Source organism: Cucurbita pepo, chromosome 15 (genome assembly GCF_057944985.1).
Source record: "Cucurbita pepo subsp. pepo isolate OVF chromosome 15, ASM5794498v1, whole genome shotgun sequence".
Taxonomy (NCBI): Eukaryota; Viridiplantae; Streptophyta; class Magnoliopsida; order Cucurbitales; family Cucurbitaceae; genus Cucurbita; species Cucurbita pepo.
Genome location: NC_141812.1, coordinates 8,229,715 through 8,243,465, shown reverse-complemented (window position 1 = coordinate 8,243,465; position 13,751 = coordinate 8,229,715). Strand labels below are relative to the sequence as shown.

Below are 13,751 nucleotides of genomic sequence, written 5' to 3'. Positions count from 1 at the left end.
ATAAAGTGGATATTGTGAGTTAATCAAAATATATATTTTTTATATTGATGTTGGGAACATGTCCCATACATTAAATTTTTTTTATTATTATTATTTTTTTTTTTTACTATTAGATTGAATTCTGAAATGAAAATTTTAAATTTTAAATCATAGTTTAATATATTATTATGTTTTAATTTTTTAAAAATTAATTGAATAATTAAATATAGATATAAATTTTATGCCTTGAATTTTGTGTTAAGTGGAATAATCAATTTTAAAAAATTAAAAAATTTGAGACAAATTTTGTAAATTTAAAAAATTGGATATGTAGTTGTACTATGTACTTGTACTAGACCCCAAGTAGACTCGTATACTTGGCCTTTATTAGCGTACATTCACACTATCGATATATCACGAAAGGAAGGGAACGTGTATAATATCATAGTTTTACATAATACTGTATTATAACATCGTAGTGTATGCATCTGTATTAATCATAACATGAATGTATTTTGATATATATGAATACACAATATGCACGAGGTTTCCATACAGATGTCGAATCTCAGTCTTAAACTCATTGAAATCCTTTAAATTCTGTCAGTTATTTCTTTCCCGTTCAATAGGAAACTGAAAGGGTTAAGGGCCCTTCCTAGCTCCTTTCGGTAGACAAATAACATTTAGGTCTAAAATAGTCTTACTGTCTCTCACATATTGTTGAACTAGACATAACGTCTCTACAAAATATATAATACTCTTGAGATTTAGCTTATCTATTTATAAATAAGGTATGGTCTCATCCATTTTTTATTTTAACTATCTCTCGAGATTACTGACAAAAGGCGATGGTAGTGGGAATGCCTATAAAAAAAACTTCGATGACTCAAAAAACTCGAACAACTCAACCTAATCGGTACGATATTGAGTTGGGTTATGAACTGACTTGAGTTGAGTTGGGTTCAAATAAATGAAAATTTTATAGATTGAGTTGGTTCATGGGTTCGGCTAATTGTATCGTAAGCGAAAATATATTTTTTTTAAACTAACCATAAATTTGAGTGGGTTCTATTCAATAAGTTCTATCGATTCTATATTCGTATATATATTTTATAACAACCAAACCAGTTACAGAGTTAAAATTACAAATAACTTGATCGATGCTACTTCCCAGAAGTGTTAGGGCGCTAAGGGAGTTTTTGCAGTGAAACGTAACAAAATATTACGGTCACGTAATAAAAGGGTCGGAGAAAGAGTTTGAACTCGATGCACCTGAACCCCGAACCATCTTGACCTCGACTAAGTTCGGAAAGAAACCCAAAAGTCTTGAATTTCCACCGACCAACAATTTTCCTTAACAACAAATATTTTATTTATTTTTATTACCATTTCTATAATATTTGACCTTTATTATGCTTTATTCATAGTCTTATAAGAATGGGTTAGTGACCCATTAAAAAAAGTTAGAACCAATTTGTAATATAAAAGCACTAGTGGGATGTCCTTTTATGATTATATTAGACCATAAAAATGACATTTCCATGCTTTTTGCATATAGGAAGCAAGGTATTCAACCATATTATATAAATTTATTATAAAGTTCATAATGTTAATAAAACCATATATTATTATTTTAAACATTATTCTAAAATTATTCTAATTAATGCCCCATAAAGGCTTCAACTTTCCATTATTTTTTACCCATTATTCTAATATGTAAAAGTAGAGTTGATTAAATACCAAAATAATTAACTCCTAAAAAGCAAGTTTTCGTATTTATTCATATTTATATCATAAATTAATATTTTTTTTGGAATGGATGTGAGTGAGGACAAAACATGTTGGAAGAGCTCGTGTACTCTTTAGAAGTAAGAAGTAGGTAACCTGATAGGGTGTAACAGATATTGTCCTTTTTAAATTTTCTCTTTGGGACTTCCCGCCAAAGTTCAGCCTTAGAATGCTTTGTTCCCCTTGTTGAGATATTATATTAGTTATGAAATATATCTTAGATATTCGTAATCCGTTAATATTCTTTTATGATTTGATTAGTAGTATATTATATTTTATTATCAATATTAATTAGTTTATATTTTTCTTATTTGTAGGTATTAGTTGGTAGACCTGTGGGGCTTCCCCGCTCACCCTCCAAATGCTTTGTTCCCCTTGTTGAGATATAATATGTGGAGAATATATTATAATATATTCGTAATCAGTTAATATTCTTTCATTTTATTCTCAATATTTAATTAGTTTATATTTTCTTTATTCGTAGGTATTAGTTGGTAGCTTGTATCCTATTTGAACGTTATGAATATACATGAGAATACACACCTTCGATCCTAATTCTATTTCTCATTCTTAACAACCCTCCAACCGATGTAGGATCTCACAATCCACCCTCCTTGGAGGCCAGCGTCTTCGCTAGCACATCGCCTAGTGCTTGGCTATGATACCATTTGTAACAGCTCAAGCTCACTAGTAGCCGATATTATTCTCTTTAGGCTTTCCCTTCTTGACTTCCCCTCAAGGTTTTAAAATACGTCTGATAGGAGAGGTTTTCACACACTTATAAGGAATTGTTTGTTCTCCTCTCCAACCGATGTGGGATCTCACACATGTAGAAATGTCCATTTTACCTGCAAGGTCGGGACCCTACGGAAACTCGTCCTGAATGGGAAGGGAATTTCCATTTAGACAGAGAATGAAGATGGGGTCGGGGATGAAATTATATTCCCCATCCTTGTTCTCGCCTACTTCCCCGCCCCGCTATATATATATATATATATATATTGAACACTTTGGCTTTTGGGAGGAAATTGGGCCCTACAAATGGCAAGGCTTCAAAAGGTTGGAAAGAAAAAGATAAGGCAAAGGTAGTTTGTCCGACTCATTATGATATGGATTGAACTTACACCGCAAGTACAGAACCTCTCAAAAGAACTATAAAAATTATGAAACAAAGGCCTCAACTCCTTGAATATCACCATCAACTTAAGATTTGAAATTTATACGTTCACACTATTATCGTCGTCTAATTTCTCTTTCATATATTTAACGGTATATCAATGTCTATTTTAAAGCGCGTTCGTCATATACTTAACGGTGCAGCAATACCCATTTTAGTGTGAGGTTCGGATGATATCACTCTCTCTTCATCTCTAACTCAAAGTTGAATATGAAAACGAGTGATATAATTTAAACTCAAGTTCATTCGAACGAACAAAATGACGGTTTCTTTGTCCCAATTCAATGGCTCATTCAAGAAAAATTGTGGGTTTTGTTTCTTCCTCTCGATTGACCACTCCCCAGGTCATCTTTCGAGGCTCACAACTTCTTTGTTCGACATTTGAGAATTCTATTGACATGATTAAGTTAAGGGCATGATTCTGATACATCACTGATCTCCACAATGATATAATATTGTTCACTTTGAGTATAAACTCCTGACATGATTAAGTTAGAGGCTTGATACCAATGAAAATAGTATTCTTCGCTTATAAACTCATGATTTTCCACTAAATTAGCCAAAGTGGGACTCCCTCCCTCCCAACAATCCTCAACCGAGTATACCATTGCAATGAAATAGTTTTTTTTTTTTTATCGAGCACCTTAAACATTTTTGTAAGATCGAACGAATCTAAGATTTTCTTCTTACTCATAAAGCACGAAATGCATCAGTTCATACATTAACAAATGATGTTCGGTGAACAAAATATTCAAAAGTGTCATAAATCTATCCCACATAAGGCAATCACATCTTCACTATAGACATGCAATGTTTGGATGTTTCATTCGTCCCTTGATTTCTTTTTTGTGAGATCTTATATCAGTTGGAGAGGGGAATGAAACATTTCTTATAACGGTGTAGAAACCTATTCCTAGCAAACGCGTTTTAAAATAGTGAGGCTGACGACGATACGTTACAAGCCAATGCAAACAATATCTGGTAGTGGTAGGCTTGAGCTGTTACAAATGGTATCAGAGCCAGACAACGAGCAGTGCACCAACAAGGACGTTGGACCCTTAAGGGGGTGGATTGTGAGATCTCATATAAAAGTGAAGAGTAGAACGAAACATTTCTTATAAGAACGTGGAATACGCTCGTAGCAGCCAAATTTAAAAAACTCGAAACCGGAATGAGTGTGAAATGGGTCGGAGTTTGTATGAGAGTGGGGCCTAAGACATAAGAATTTTGGGTGTACTTTGGACAAGCCATCTCAAACTTTCGGTGTATCAATAGACTGCTTGTTCCCTTACCAATGGCTATCTATTTATAAGCCCCACTTCTTCCCCTGTTTTTACACTCCTAAAACAACACAGATTTCTTTCAATCTCTTTTAAAACCATTTCAAAGTTCAAAACTTTCCTGTTTTTCTCACAAACCCCATCAAATTTCTTCAAAATCTTGGGGATTTGGTTAACTCAAAACCCAGAAAGTTAAGAACAGACAATGATTCTTGAACTAAACAGGTGCATCAGCAGCAGCCTGTTGAAATTTCACTCTATTTTCGACCAAAAAAGCATCGGATCTTCCACATTTCTTTGAAGTGGGTAAAGAATGGGGAGTGGTTCGCTTCCACCAGGGTTCAGATTTCACCCAAGAGATGAAGAATTGGTGGGTTATTATCTCAAAAGGAAAGTTGAAGGACTTCCAATTGAGCTTGAAGTGATTCCTGTCATTGATTTATACAAATTTGATCCTTGGGAGCTTCCAGGTATCTTTTTGCTTCTTGTTTTGGTTCTAAATGAATCTTTAAATTCTCTGTTCTTTGTTCTTTGTTACTGTTGATGTTTGGATTCTTCGTAAAGTGGAGCTTTAGAATGAAAGAAACTAAAGAGTTGATGTAACAGTCCAAGTTCACTGCTAGTAGATATTGTTTGTTTTAGCTCGTTACGTATTGTATTGTCGTTAATCTCACGGTTTTAAAATGCGTATGTTAGAAATGTGGTGCGGAGACACAATTCACCTCCTTGGGGTCCAACTTCCTCGTTGGCACACCGCTCGGTGTCTAGTTTTGATACTATTTGTAATAGTTTAAGCCCACTGCTATTAGATATTGTTTGATTTAGTCTGTTACGTATCGCCGTTAGCTCCACGGTTTTAAAATACGTCCGTTAGGGAGAGATTTCCACACCCTTTTAAGGAATATGGTGTGGAGACACAATCCACCCCCTTGAGAATTTAATGTCCTTGTTGGTACATCGCTCGGTGTTTGGCTTTGAAATCATTTCTAACAGACCAAGCCCATCGCTAATAGATATTGTCTGTTTTAGCCTGTTACGTATTGTCATTAGTCTCAGGGTTTTAAAATGCGTCTGTTAGGGAGAGATTTTCATACCCTTATAGGAAATGTGGTGTGGAGTCACAATCCACCCCCTTAGGGGTCCAACGCCCTCGTTGACACACCATCCACTGTCTGACTCTGATATCATTTGTGACAGCACAAGCCCACCACTAGCAGATATTGTCTGCTTTAGCTCGTTACGTATCGTCGTCAATCTCACTATTTTAACACACGTCTGTTCGGGAGAAGTTTCCGTACATTTATAAGAAATGTGGTGTGGAGATACAATCCACCCTTTGGGGGTCCAACGTTCTCGTTGACACACCATCCAGTGTCTGACTCTGATACCATCTGTAATAGCCTAAGCCCACCACTAGCAGATATTGTGTGCTTTAGTCCGTTATATATCATCGTCAGCCTCACTATTCTAAAACACGTATGTTAAGGAGAGGTTTTTACACCCTTATAAGGAATGTTTTGTTCCCCTCTTCAACTGACGTGAGATCTCACAATTTATTATATTAATGACAAATATTTTTTATCTACCAATGGAAGAACTTCTTTCTGTTTTGGCATGTTCTGTTCATGATTTTGTTGTTGTAACATTGTGTTACTATGTTACAGAGAAATCTTTTCTTCCCAAACGAGATATGGAGTGGTTTTTCTTCTGTCCTCGAGATCGAAAATACCCGAATGGATCGAGAACGAATAGAGCTACCAAAGCTGGCTACTGGAAAGCCACTGGAAAAGACAAGAAGATCAACTGCCAATTTTCTGTGATGGGATACCGAAAGACACTCGTTTTTCATCGCGGCCGAGCACCGTCAGGTGATCGAATGGATTGGGTCATGCATGAGTATCGACTTTGCGACGAGTTCTCTCATGGAACTCCTAATTTTAAGGTATATATTACCTATGAAGCAATGACATGATGCATATGTGCTAAGAACTAATGTTGTGTTTTTTAGGGCGCTTTTGCTTTGTGTCGTATTGTGAAAAAGAATGATAATCCTCAAGAACCGAAGGGTAATGTTGTTGGGAACGGTCGAGATAGTGAAGATTCTACGTCAACGAGACTAGTCGTTTCGAATGAATTTTCAAATATTTCAAAAGACGATTCGTCTCAGACCAATTTTCTCACAGACGAGAGTCGTTTGTCGAGCCCGATGACGAGTTCCTACGACACGAACATGATGTCTTGGTGTAGCATGTCGATTATGGAGACAAATCGAGAAAAAGTATGGATCTCACCTGATTTGATCCTTGACTCATCCAAGGTATGAAAGTTGTTCAACAAAAACTTGGTTGAGATGTTTCTAATTGACTTGCTCAAACATTTATTTCTTGGCTTTCTTGTAGGATTATACTGAAATGCAGGGAGCTATGTCTATATGCTTTCCTCGGTTTGATTATTCGGGTTCAACGATACCGTGGTCGTCGTACGAGTACTCGAACTATACAGGCAACGACATTGAGCTTGAAGACAATCTCAATCAAATTGGTGGTTGCATACCACCATATTCAACACATCTAAACCGGTATCCAAATTGCTTATAAAGAAAAATGACAACAAAGATCATCTAGGGTTTTTGTCAATGCAAGGTCGAAAATTTCGATGGGGTCCCGAAGCCAACGCCTTTTAATGTCGGTCTTCGATTCAGGAATAAAACATGTGCCATATATTCTGTAAAAGTATAAGTATTAATAAGAGTTTCTGTTTGTAGTCCAGGGTAATCTCGAGCCACATTTAGCTACTACTTAAGCTAATTTTAAAATGATTCGAAAAGTTTGATCAATTTTAAAATGTTCAAAAGAGATAGATTTCAACTAAAAGTTGCAAGTGTTTGTGCAAAGACACTAGAGACACCGTCAACAAATAGTTGCATGTGATAAGACAACCCTAATCCTTAGCCCAACGATCCAAGCTTTTGTTGAGGCAAGAACCCTTGAATCAAAGTAATTAACACCTCCTTATACAAAATTCGGATCAACCAAGAGATAAGGCTAGAATTAGATTACCTCTTATGATCGAAGATCTAGAAGAAAGATTTGGAAATCTTGTTCTAAATTGAGTCACTCCACGATCGAACCTGATCAAGCCTTGATGAAATGGCTCAGATGCAATTCTACACAAGAATTGCTTGATGCTTGGATTTCTAAGAGAAACGTCTCAATTTGAGATCTGAATTACATTCATCCATGAATCTGATTTTTACCTAACATATTGTGGGTATTTATAGTCTCCCGATAAGAGACATTTGTGGCCGGGATTTAATCTCGTTCCCCTCTAATCTCCACAAAAGACGAAGTCAAATTGACCATTTGACCCTTACAAATTTTATGCAATAAAAAATATGTAACTTCCTAACCAAGGTTAATGTGCTTTAGTGGGGAGATAGACTTTAAACCAATTGTGCTTTTGCCATGGCATTTTTGAATCTCTTAATGTTGAATCGTGTAATAGGTCCATTTGGAACACCGTGATTCTTATCGGCATGTGTCTGTTTAAGAGGCAATGAAACAAAGTCATAAACAAATTTTTTTCTTCATTTTAGTTATGTTTTCATTGTAACAAAATAATGTTTTTCCGATTTGATTCCATCTTACGGGTTGTTAAACTTTATTTCAACCATAATTCAATCATAAGAACGTCATGGTTAAACGTGTTTTATTTTAAGTAGTTCTATGTTGGGTGATCTCATAGAGATTTTTCTAGAATGCATGTGAGTGAGGACAAACATGCTAGAAAAACTCGTGTTGGTCTATGGTGATAATCTTCACTCTTAAAGTGATGAATGAGTAACGTGACCATGTCATAAGGGACATTGGAAAATGCGAAGGTCACCACGTGCCAAATTTGGATTCCAAATCCTAGACATGAGTCTTTACAAATGGTATCAGAGTCGTAATGTGACACTCGAATAAAGGAGAGGTACATGAATAAACGGATACTACATCCGAATGAGAGCGTTCCTAGGGATAGAATAGTTCAATCGTGGGAAATTCATAGATCAGTTGAATAGACCATGTGGCACGAGAATACTAGGAACGGTATGTATGTATGTATGTATGTATGTATGTATGTATGTATGTATGTATGTATGAATGACAGCCCAAAGGCCCAAATCAAGACGGAAGCTAAGTGATTAGCATCAAATCGATCATGTGACGTCCATTCTTCTACGCACAAACAAGCTTCTTCCATGGCGACCTTCACATTTACTCCCCATATCGGCAGGCTACCAACGCCGCCGTCTCCCTCATTTCCCACTTCTTCTTCAAAACGCAAACTCAAATTCAATTCCGTCGCCACCACCACCAGAGCCTCCCTTCAAACTTCCCCGCCGACACTCTCCGACCCCTTTGTTCTTCAACTCGCCGAAACTCTCGAAGACTCACTCCCTTCTTCTTCATCACCCTTTCCCCTCCACAAACTCAGAGAATCTTCATCGGAATCTCTTCTTTCCACTCCATGGCCCTCTCGCAGAGACGAACCCTTCCGTTTCACCGATGTTTCTTTCATAAAACAGTCCCAAATCCACCCAATCTCGAATCCCCCGCAATCTTCTGACCTATCGAGCATCCCTTTAGAAAACCAATTCACCAATGTTGTAATTGTTGATGGTCATTTTGTCAAATCGGTTTCCAATTTGACTGAATTGCCAAATGGGGTTTACGTGGGTAGCTTGATTGATCTCCCTTCTGAAAGTATTGCGAAGAGGGTATCTGATTTTGTTGATCGGAAGTTCGTGGGGGACTTGTTTTGGGCCATTAATGGCGTTGGAGCTCCAGATTTGACGGTGGTGTATGTCCCGGCGGGGTGTAAAGTGGAGAATCCAATCCATTTGAGGTACTTTTCGATTCATGGGGGCGAGGAGGGGTCGAATGAATTGGCTATTTCGAATCCTAGAGTGTTGGTTATGGTGGAAAATGGTGGGGAGATTGAAATCATTGAAGAGTTCTTGAGTGCGGATCAGGGTAGGTCTTACTGGGCAAATCCTGTTTTGGATGTGGTGATTGGAAGTGAAGGTAGGGTTAAACATTCTTATATTCAGAATCAGTCTTTGAATGCTGCTCATATCAAATGGACTTCTGTTCAGCAGGTACTCTCTTTGTTCATTATCTAACTTTGTTGGTCGGCTGCTCTGTTCTTTACATTATGCTCATAGCTTCATCCATATGAGACAATTTTGTCAGTTATTAAGCTTTCTGAGCTGAGACTTGAACTACCTTAGTTAAATTTGTTGGTATTTGAGCTTGGAATGTGGAGAATGTTGTGCGGAAAGGCCACAACGAAAAATGATCTGATACCCAATTATTGTGCCGTAATGCCACAACCAAAATGTTATGATACCAAATTGTTGTAGTGGAAGCGGAAGCAAGATTGATCGCACTCACACACTCACAAACAGAAATTAAACACAAAGACACAAAGACTTACTTGGTTTGGAGAGAGAAATTCTCCAATATCCATGAGGGTAGTTAAACACACCTCAAAACAATGCTAGACAAGCCTTTATATAGGTATAGCAATACTAATTCTCATACATGAACCAAATATATGAGAATATGAAACAAAATGTTTATGAACGAAATGAGAGTTAATAACCAAAATAAATGATAATAAGAAAGCAAAACGGTTATGAACTAAATAGAGAGTTGTATGGAGAGTTATGACAATACAGAGAAAAATCACGAGTATTATGATGGGTACTTCCCGATGTTGGATTCACTTTGATGGTCCTATGTAGGTTTTTCTTTTGGAAGCATCTTTTAAAAGTAACCTATGCTTATATCAAGTTCCAGCCAGTAGTTATACTATGTTATGTTGAAGATATAGGTCTTTCAATTGTATTAGTTGCTGCTTTTTCTCGGGTCTACGTATCTAATGTGAGATCCCACATTGGTTGGAACGAGTGCCAACTAGGACGCTGGGCCTTTGGGTGGATTGTGAGATCTCACATCAGTTGGGGAGGAGAACAAAACATTATTTATAAGAATGTAGAAACCTCTCTCTAGTATACGCGTTTTAAAACCTTGAGGGGAAGTCCGGAAGGGAACGCCCAAAGAGAACAATATTTGATAGCGGTGTACTTGGGCCGTACATGTAACGTATGGTTTCGGGCATGTAGCTTTGAGTCTTAGGGCCTCTCACCTTCTTTCAAGCTGAGGCTGCTGTTGGACGTCGCTTAGTTTATATGTACATTCCTCCCCCTTAAACCCGAGTTTTTTCTCCTTCAAACAAGTGAAAGTACATACACCACAAGGTAGCAATCCATATAGTCAAGCTCATGTTTTTGACACCTCTTGTCTGCCATGTGTTGTTTCTTGTGTGTAAAAATAGGTAGATGGTCCCATCGCTTTCCTTAAAGTGGTGGATCGAACTTCAGTCGTGTAACAAGATTGGATTCAAGATTGGATTCAGTTGGTTCCCTAGCAGCTGTCACTTTCTTATAAAGGTGTGGAAACAGACACCGAGCCGTGTGCCAATGAAGATGCTGGACACCCAAGGAAGATGAATTATGAGATCTCACCTTGGTTGGAGAGGGGAAAGGGATTGTGAGATTGGGAACAAAACATTTCTTATAAAAGTGTGGAAACTTCTCCCTAGCAGACACGTTTTAAAACTCTGAGGCTAACAGCGATACGTAATAGACAAAAGCGGACAATATCTGCTAGCGGTGGGCTTTGACTGTTAAATGGTATGAGATAATCAAGAACAATAGATTTACCGATGCTCTTTAACCGTCTTGATGCTACATGGTTTCATCATTATTTGCTCTCATTTTTCATGTCTTATACTCGACTTTGGTGCTCGAAAGGTTGAGCGTGCACAAAAATAATTATCTGAAACTATCACAGGAATCAACCAGTGCTTACGAGCTTGTGGAGATTAGCACTGGCGGAAGATTGAGTCGACACAATGTCCATATCCAGCAATTGGGACCAGAGACTACGACAGTATTATCAACACTGCACTTATCAGTTGGCAATCAAACACAAGATCTACACAGTAGCCTAGTGCTCGACCACCCCCGAGGATATTCTCGACAACTTCATAAATGTATCGTCGCCAATCCCCAAGGTCAAGCTGTATTTGATGGTAATGTAAAGGTCAACAGGTACTTCTTTCTTTCTCTTTCGTAGACTCGTTAATCATAGATCGGATTTCTTAACACAAGTTCTCATCGTCGTATAATTACAATCCTTGCAGTTCTAAGTCACTTCATGATTAAAAAAATGTGTCAATTTGTAACCGCCCAAGTCTACCGCTCCCTCTCGGGTTTCCCCTTAAGGTTTTTAAAACGCATCTGCAAGAGGGTGGTTTTCACACCCTTATAAAGAATGTTTCGTCCTCCTCCCCAACCGATGTGGGATCTCACAATCCTCCCCCCTTCAGGGCCCAGCGTCCTCGCTAGCATTCGTTCCCTTCTCCCATCAATGTGGGACCCCTCACTCCACCCCCTTCGGGGCCCAACGTCCTTGCTGGAACACACCGTATCGTGTCCACTCCCCTTCAGGGCTTAGCCTCCTCGCTTGCACATCGCTCGGTGTCTGGCTCTGATACCACTTGTAACAACCCAAGTCTATTGCTAGCAGATATTGTCCTTTTTGGGTTTTTCCTCTCAGACTTTCCCGACAAGAAGCTTCCACATCCTTATAAAGAATGATTCGTTTTCCTCCCCACCCGATGTGGGATCTCACACAATTACTTATAATCAAATATGAATATAGAAAACAAACATAGATATGCCAAGAAGAAAAGATAAGGCTCTTAGGGATAGTTCTACTATGAATGTTGATGGAGAAACTGGTTTACCTTTCACATAATTTTAAATTTTCTTGTGGTTTAAGATGAGATGATGACTAATATCGTAAACGTTTTCTTGGTTGCTGCAAGTACTGGTTGAATGCATATTGATTGTAACAGCCCAAACCCACAACTAGCAGATATTGTCTTCTTTGGACTTTTTCTCAAGGTTTTAAAACACGTCTGCTAGGGAGAGGTTTCCACACCCTTATAAAGAATGATTCGTTCTCTTCCCCAACCTATGTGGGAGATCCCACATCGATTGGAGAGGAGAATGAGTGTCAGCGAGGACGCTGGGCTTTGGAGGAGGGTGGATTGTGAGATCCCACATCGGTTAGGGAGAAAAACGAAACATTCTTTACAAGGGTGTGGAAACTTCTTTCTAGCATATGCATTTTAAAACCTTAAGGGGAAGGTTAGAAGGGAAAACCCAAAGAGGACAATATTTGCCAGCGGTAGTCTTGAGCTATTACATTCATAATTAACTAAGGCAAAACTTTATTATTTCGGGAAAATGACCGTCTTTGCCGTTCGTTTCTCGTGTTTCATTTAGTGCTTTACATCACTCTTTTCATTCTCATCTTGCTAACTAATAAGATCATTCTGTTGTCACTAATTTTCACTGCTTAATCCAAGAACTTGAATTTTCCAGATATGCACAGCAAACAGACGCAGGACAACTAACAAGGAGTCTTCTTCTGGAACCTCGAGCGACTGTGAACGTCAAACCGAATCTTCAAATCATTGCCGATGATGTCAAGTGTTCGCATGGAGCTGCTATAAGTGACCTGGAGGAAACCCAACTCTTCTATTTTCAGGCTCGTGGCATCGATTTGAAGACAGCAAGGAAGGCTCTGATATTTTCTTTCGGATCCGAGGTGATCGAACGCTTACCTTCCAGTTCCGTTCGCAAGAGAGTCGAGAATCATATAAAAGAATTGTTGAACCCCACACTTGAAACATCCCAACACTGACCACAGGCCTTGAAAATCAAGCATTTTTAGTTTCAAGTAAGTATTATAATCCCACCTTATCCTCCATTTGTAGCTTTGATGATATCATATCCATTGCTAACTTAAAATCCACAAGAACTGTTGGTAGCTCCCAAATAAATCCTTGTTTTTTTTTAAAATTATTATCTTGAGTTTTCTTATGTCCGGTTGATCGATGATATATGTTTGATATATCCTATTGATCGATGATATATGTTTAGTATGTCCTGTTGATCGATGATATATGTTTGGTATGTCCCGTTGATCGATATTATATGTCTGGTAGCATTTCAATACTTAAAAAAAACAAAATTTTGATTAATTTAAATTTTGGAAGATGGGTTTGAAGAACTATCCAAGTGGTATGATTATATATATATATATATATATAATGAAAGTTGTGAAATCCCATGTTATGTAAGGTGTTTGATGAAATGCCTAAATGAACAAGTGTTTGACTAAGAAAATGTCAAAGCTTTTATGCACATATTGAAGCTACAATAATGTTTTGGTATGCCATTTTTCTTCATTCTACCCAACATGACATTATCATACATGCTTTTAAGATTTCCAACTATCTTTTTAAATGGTTCGTTAGTCAACATTATGTATAATAATATATCATCTATCATATTTCATTCTATTTTCCGTGCTCATTGCTTTTCATTCTAGACTTTGGTGACT

At 37.6% G+C, this 13,751-nt stretch overlaps 2 protein-coding genes across 2 annotated transcripts; both read left to right on the top strand.

The window, feature by feature from the left end:
- Positions 1-4,279: 4,279 nt before the first annotated feature.
- LOC111776247 (NAC domain-containing protein 71) lies at positions 4,280-6,972 on the top strand. Its single transcript, XM_023655649.2, has 4 exons — positions 4,280-4,694; positions 5,889-6,166; positions 6,233-6,541; positions 6,624-6,972. Exons 1-4 carry the CDS (start codon positions 4,538-4,540, stop codon positions 6,819-6,821), a joined length of 942 nt encoding a protein of 313 aa, XP_023511417.2. The 5' UTR covers positions 4,280-4,537; the 3' UTR covers positions 6,822-6,972.
- A 1,445-nt stretch (positions 6,973-8,417) lies between these two features.
- LOC111776309 (protein ABCI7, chloroplastic) lies at positions 8,418-13,305 on the top strand. Its single transcript, XM_023655734.2, has 3 exons — positions 8,418-9,367; positions 11,127-11,386; positions 12,728-13,305. Exons 1-3 carry the CDS (start codon positions 8,468-8,470, stop codon positions 13,047-13,049), a joined length of 1,482 nt encoding a protein of 493 aa, XP_023511502.2. The 5' UTR covers positions 8,418-8,467; the 3' UTR covers positions 13,050-13,305.
- The last annotated feature ends 446 nt before the right edge of the window (positions 13,306-13,751 follow it).

Bases quoted from the DNA above. Each gene is read 5' to 3' on its own strand.
- LOC111776309 (XM_023655734.2), top strand. From the start codon at position 8,468: ATGGCGACCTTCACATTTACTCCCCATATCGGCAGGCTACCAACGCCG. The intron at 9,368-11,126 runs GTACTCTCTTTG...AAACTATCACAG, and splicing joins AATGGACTTCTGTTCAGCAG to GAATCAACCAGTGCTTACGA. The intron at 11,387-12,727 runs GTACTTCTTTCT...TGAATTTTCCAG, and splicing joins GGTAATGTAAAGGTCAACAG to ATATGCACAGCAAACAGACG.
- LOC111776247 (XM_023655649.2), top strand. From the start codon at position 4,538: ATGGGGAGTGGTTCGCTTCCACCAGGGTTCAGATTTCACCCAAGAGAT. The intron at 4,695-5,888 runs GTATCTTTTTGC...ACTATGTTACAG, and splicing joins TGATCCTTGGGAGCTTCCAG to AGAAATCTTTTCTTCCCAAA. The intron at 6,542-6,623 runs GTATGAAAGTTG...GCTTTCTTGTAG, and splicing joins TGATCCTTGACTCATCCAAG to GATTATACTGAAATGCAGGG.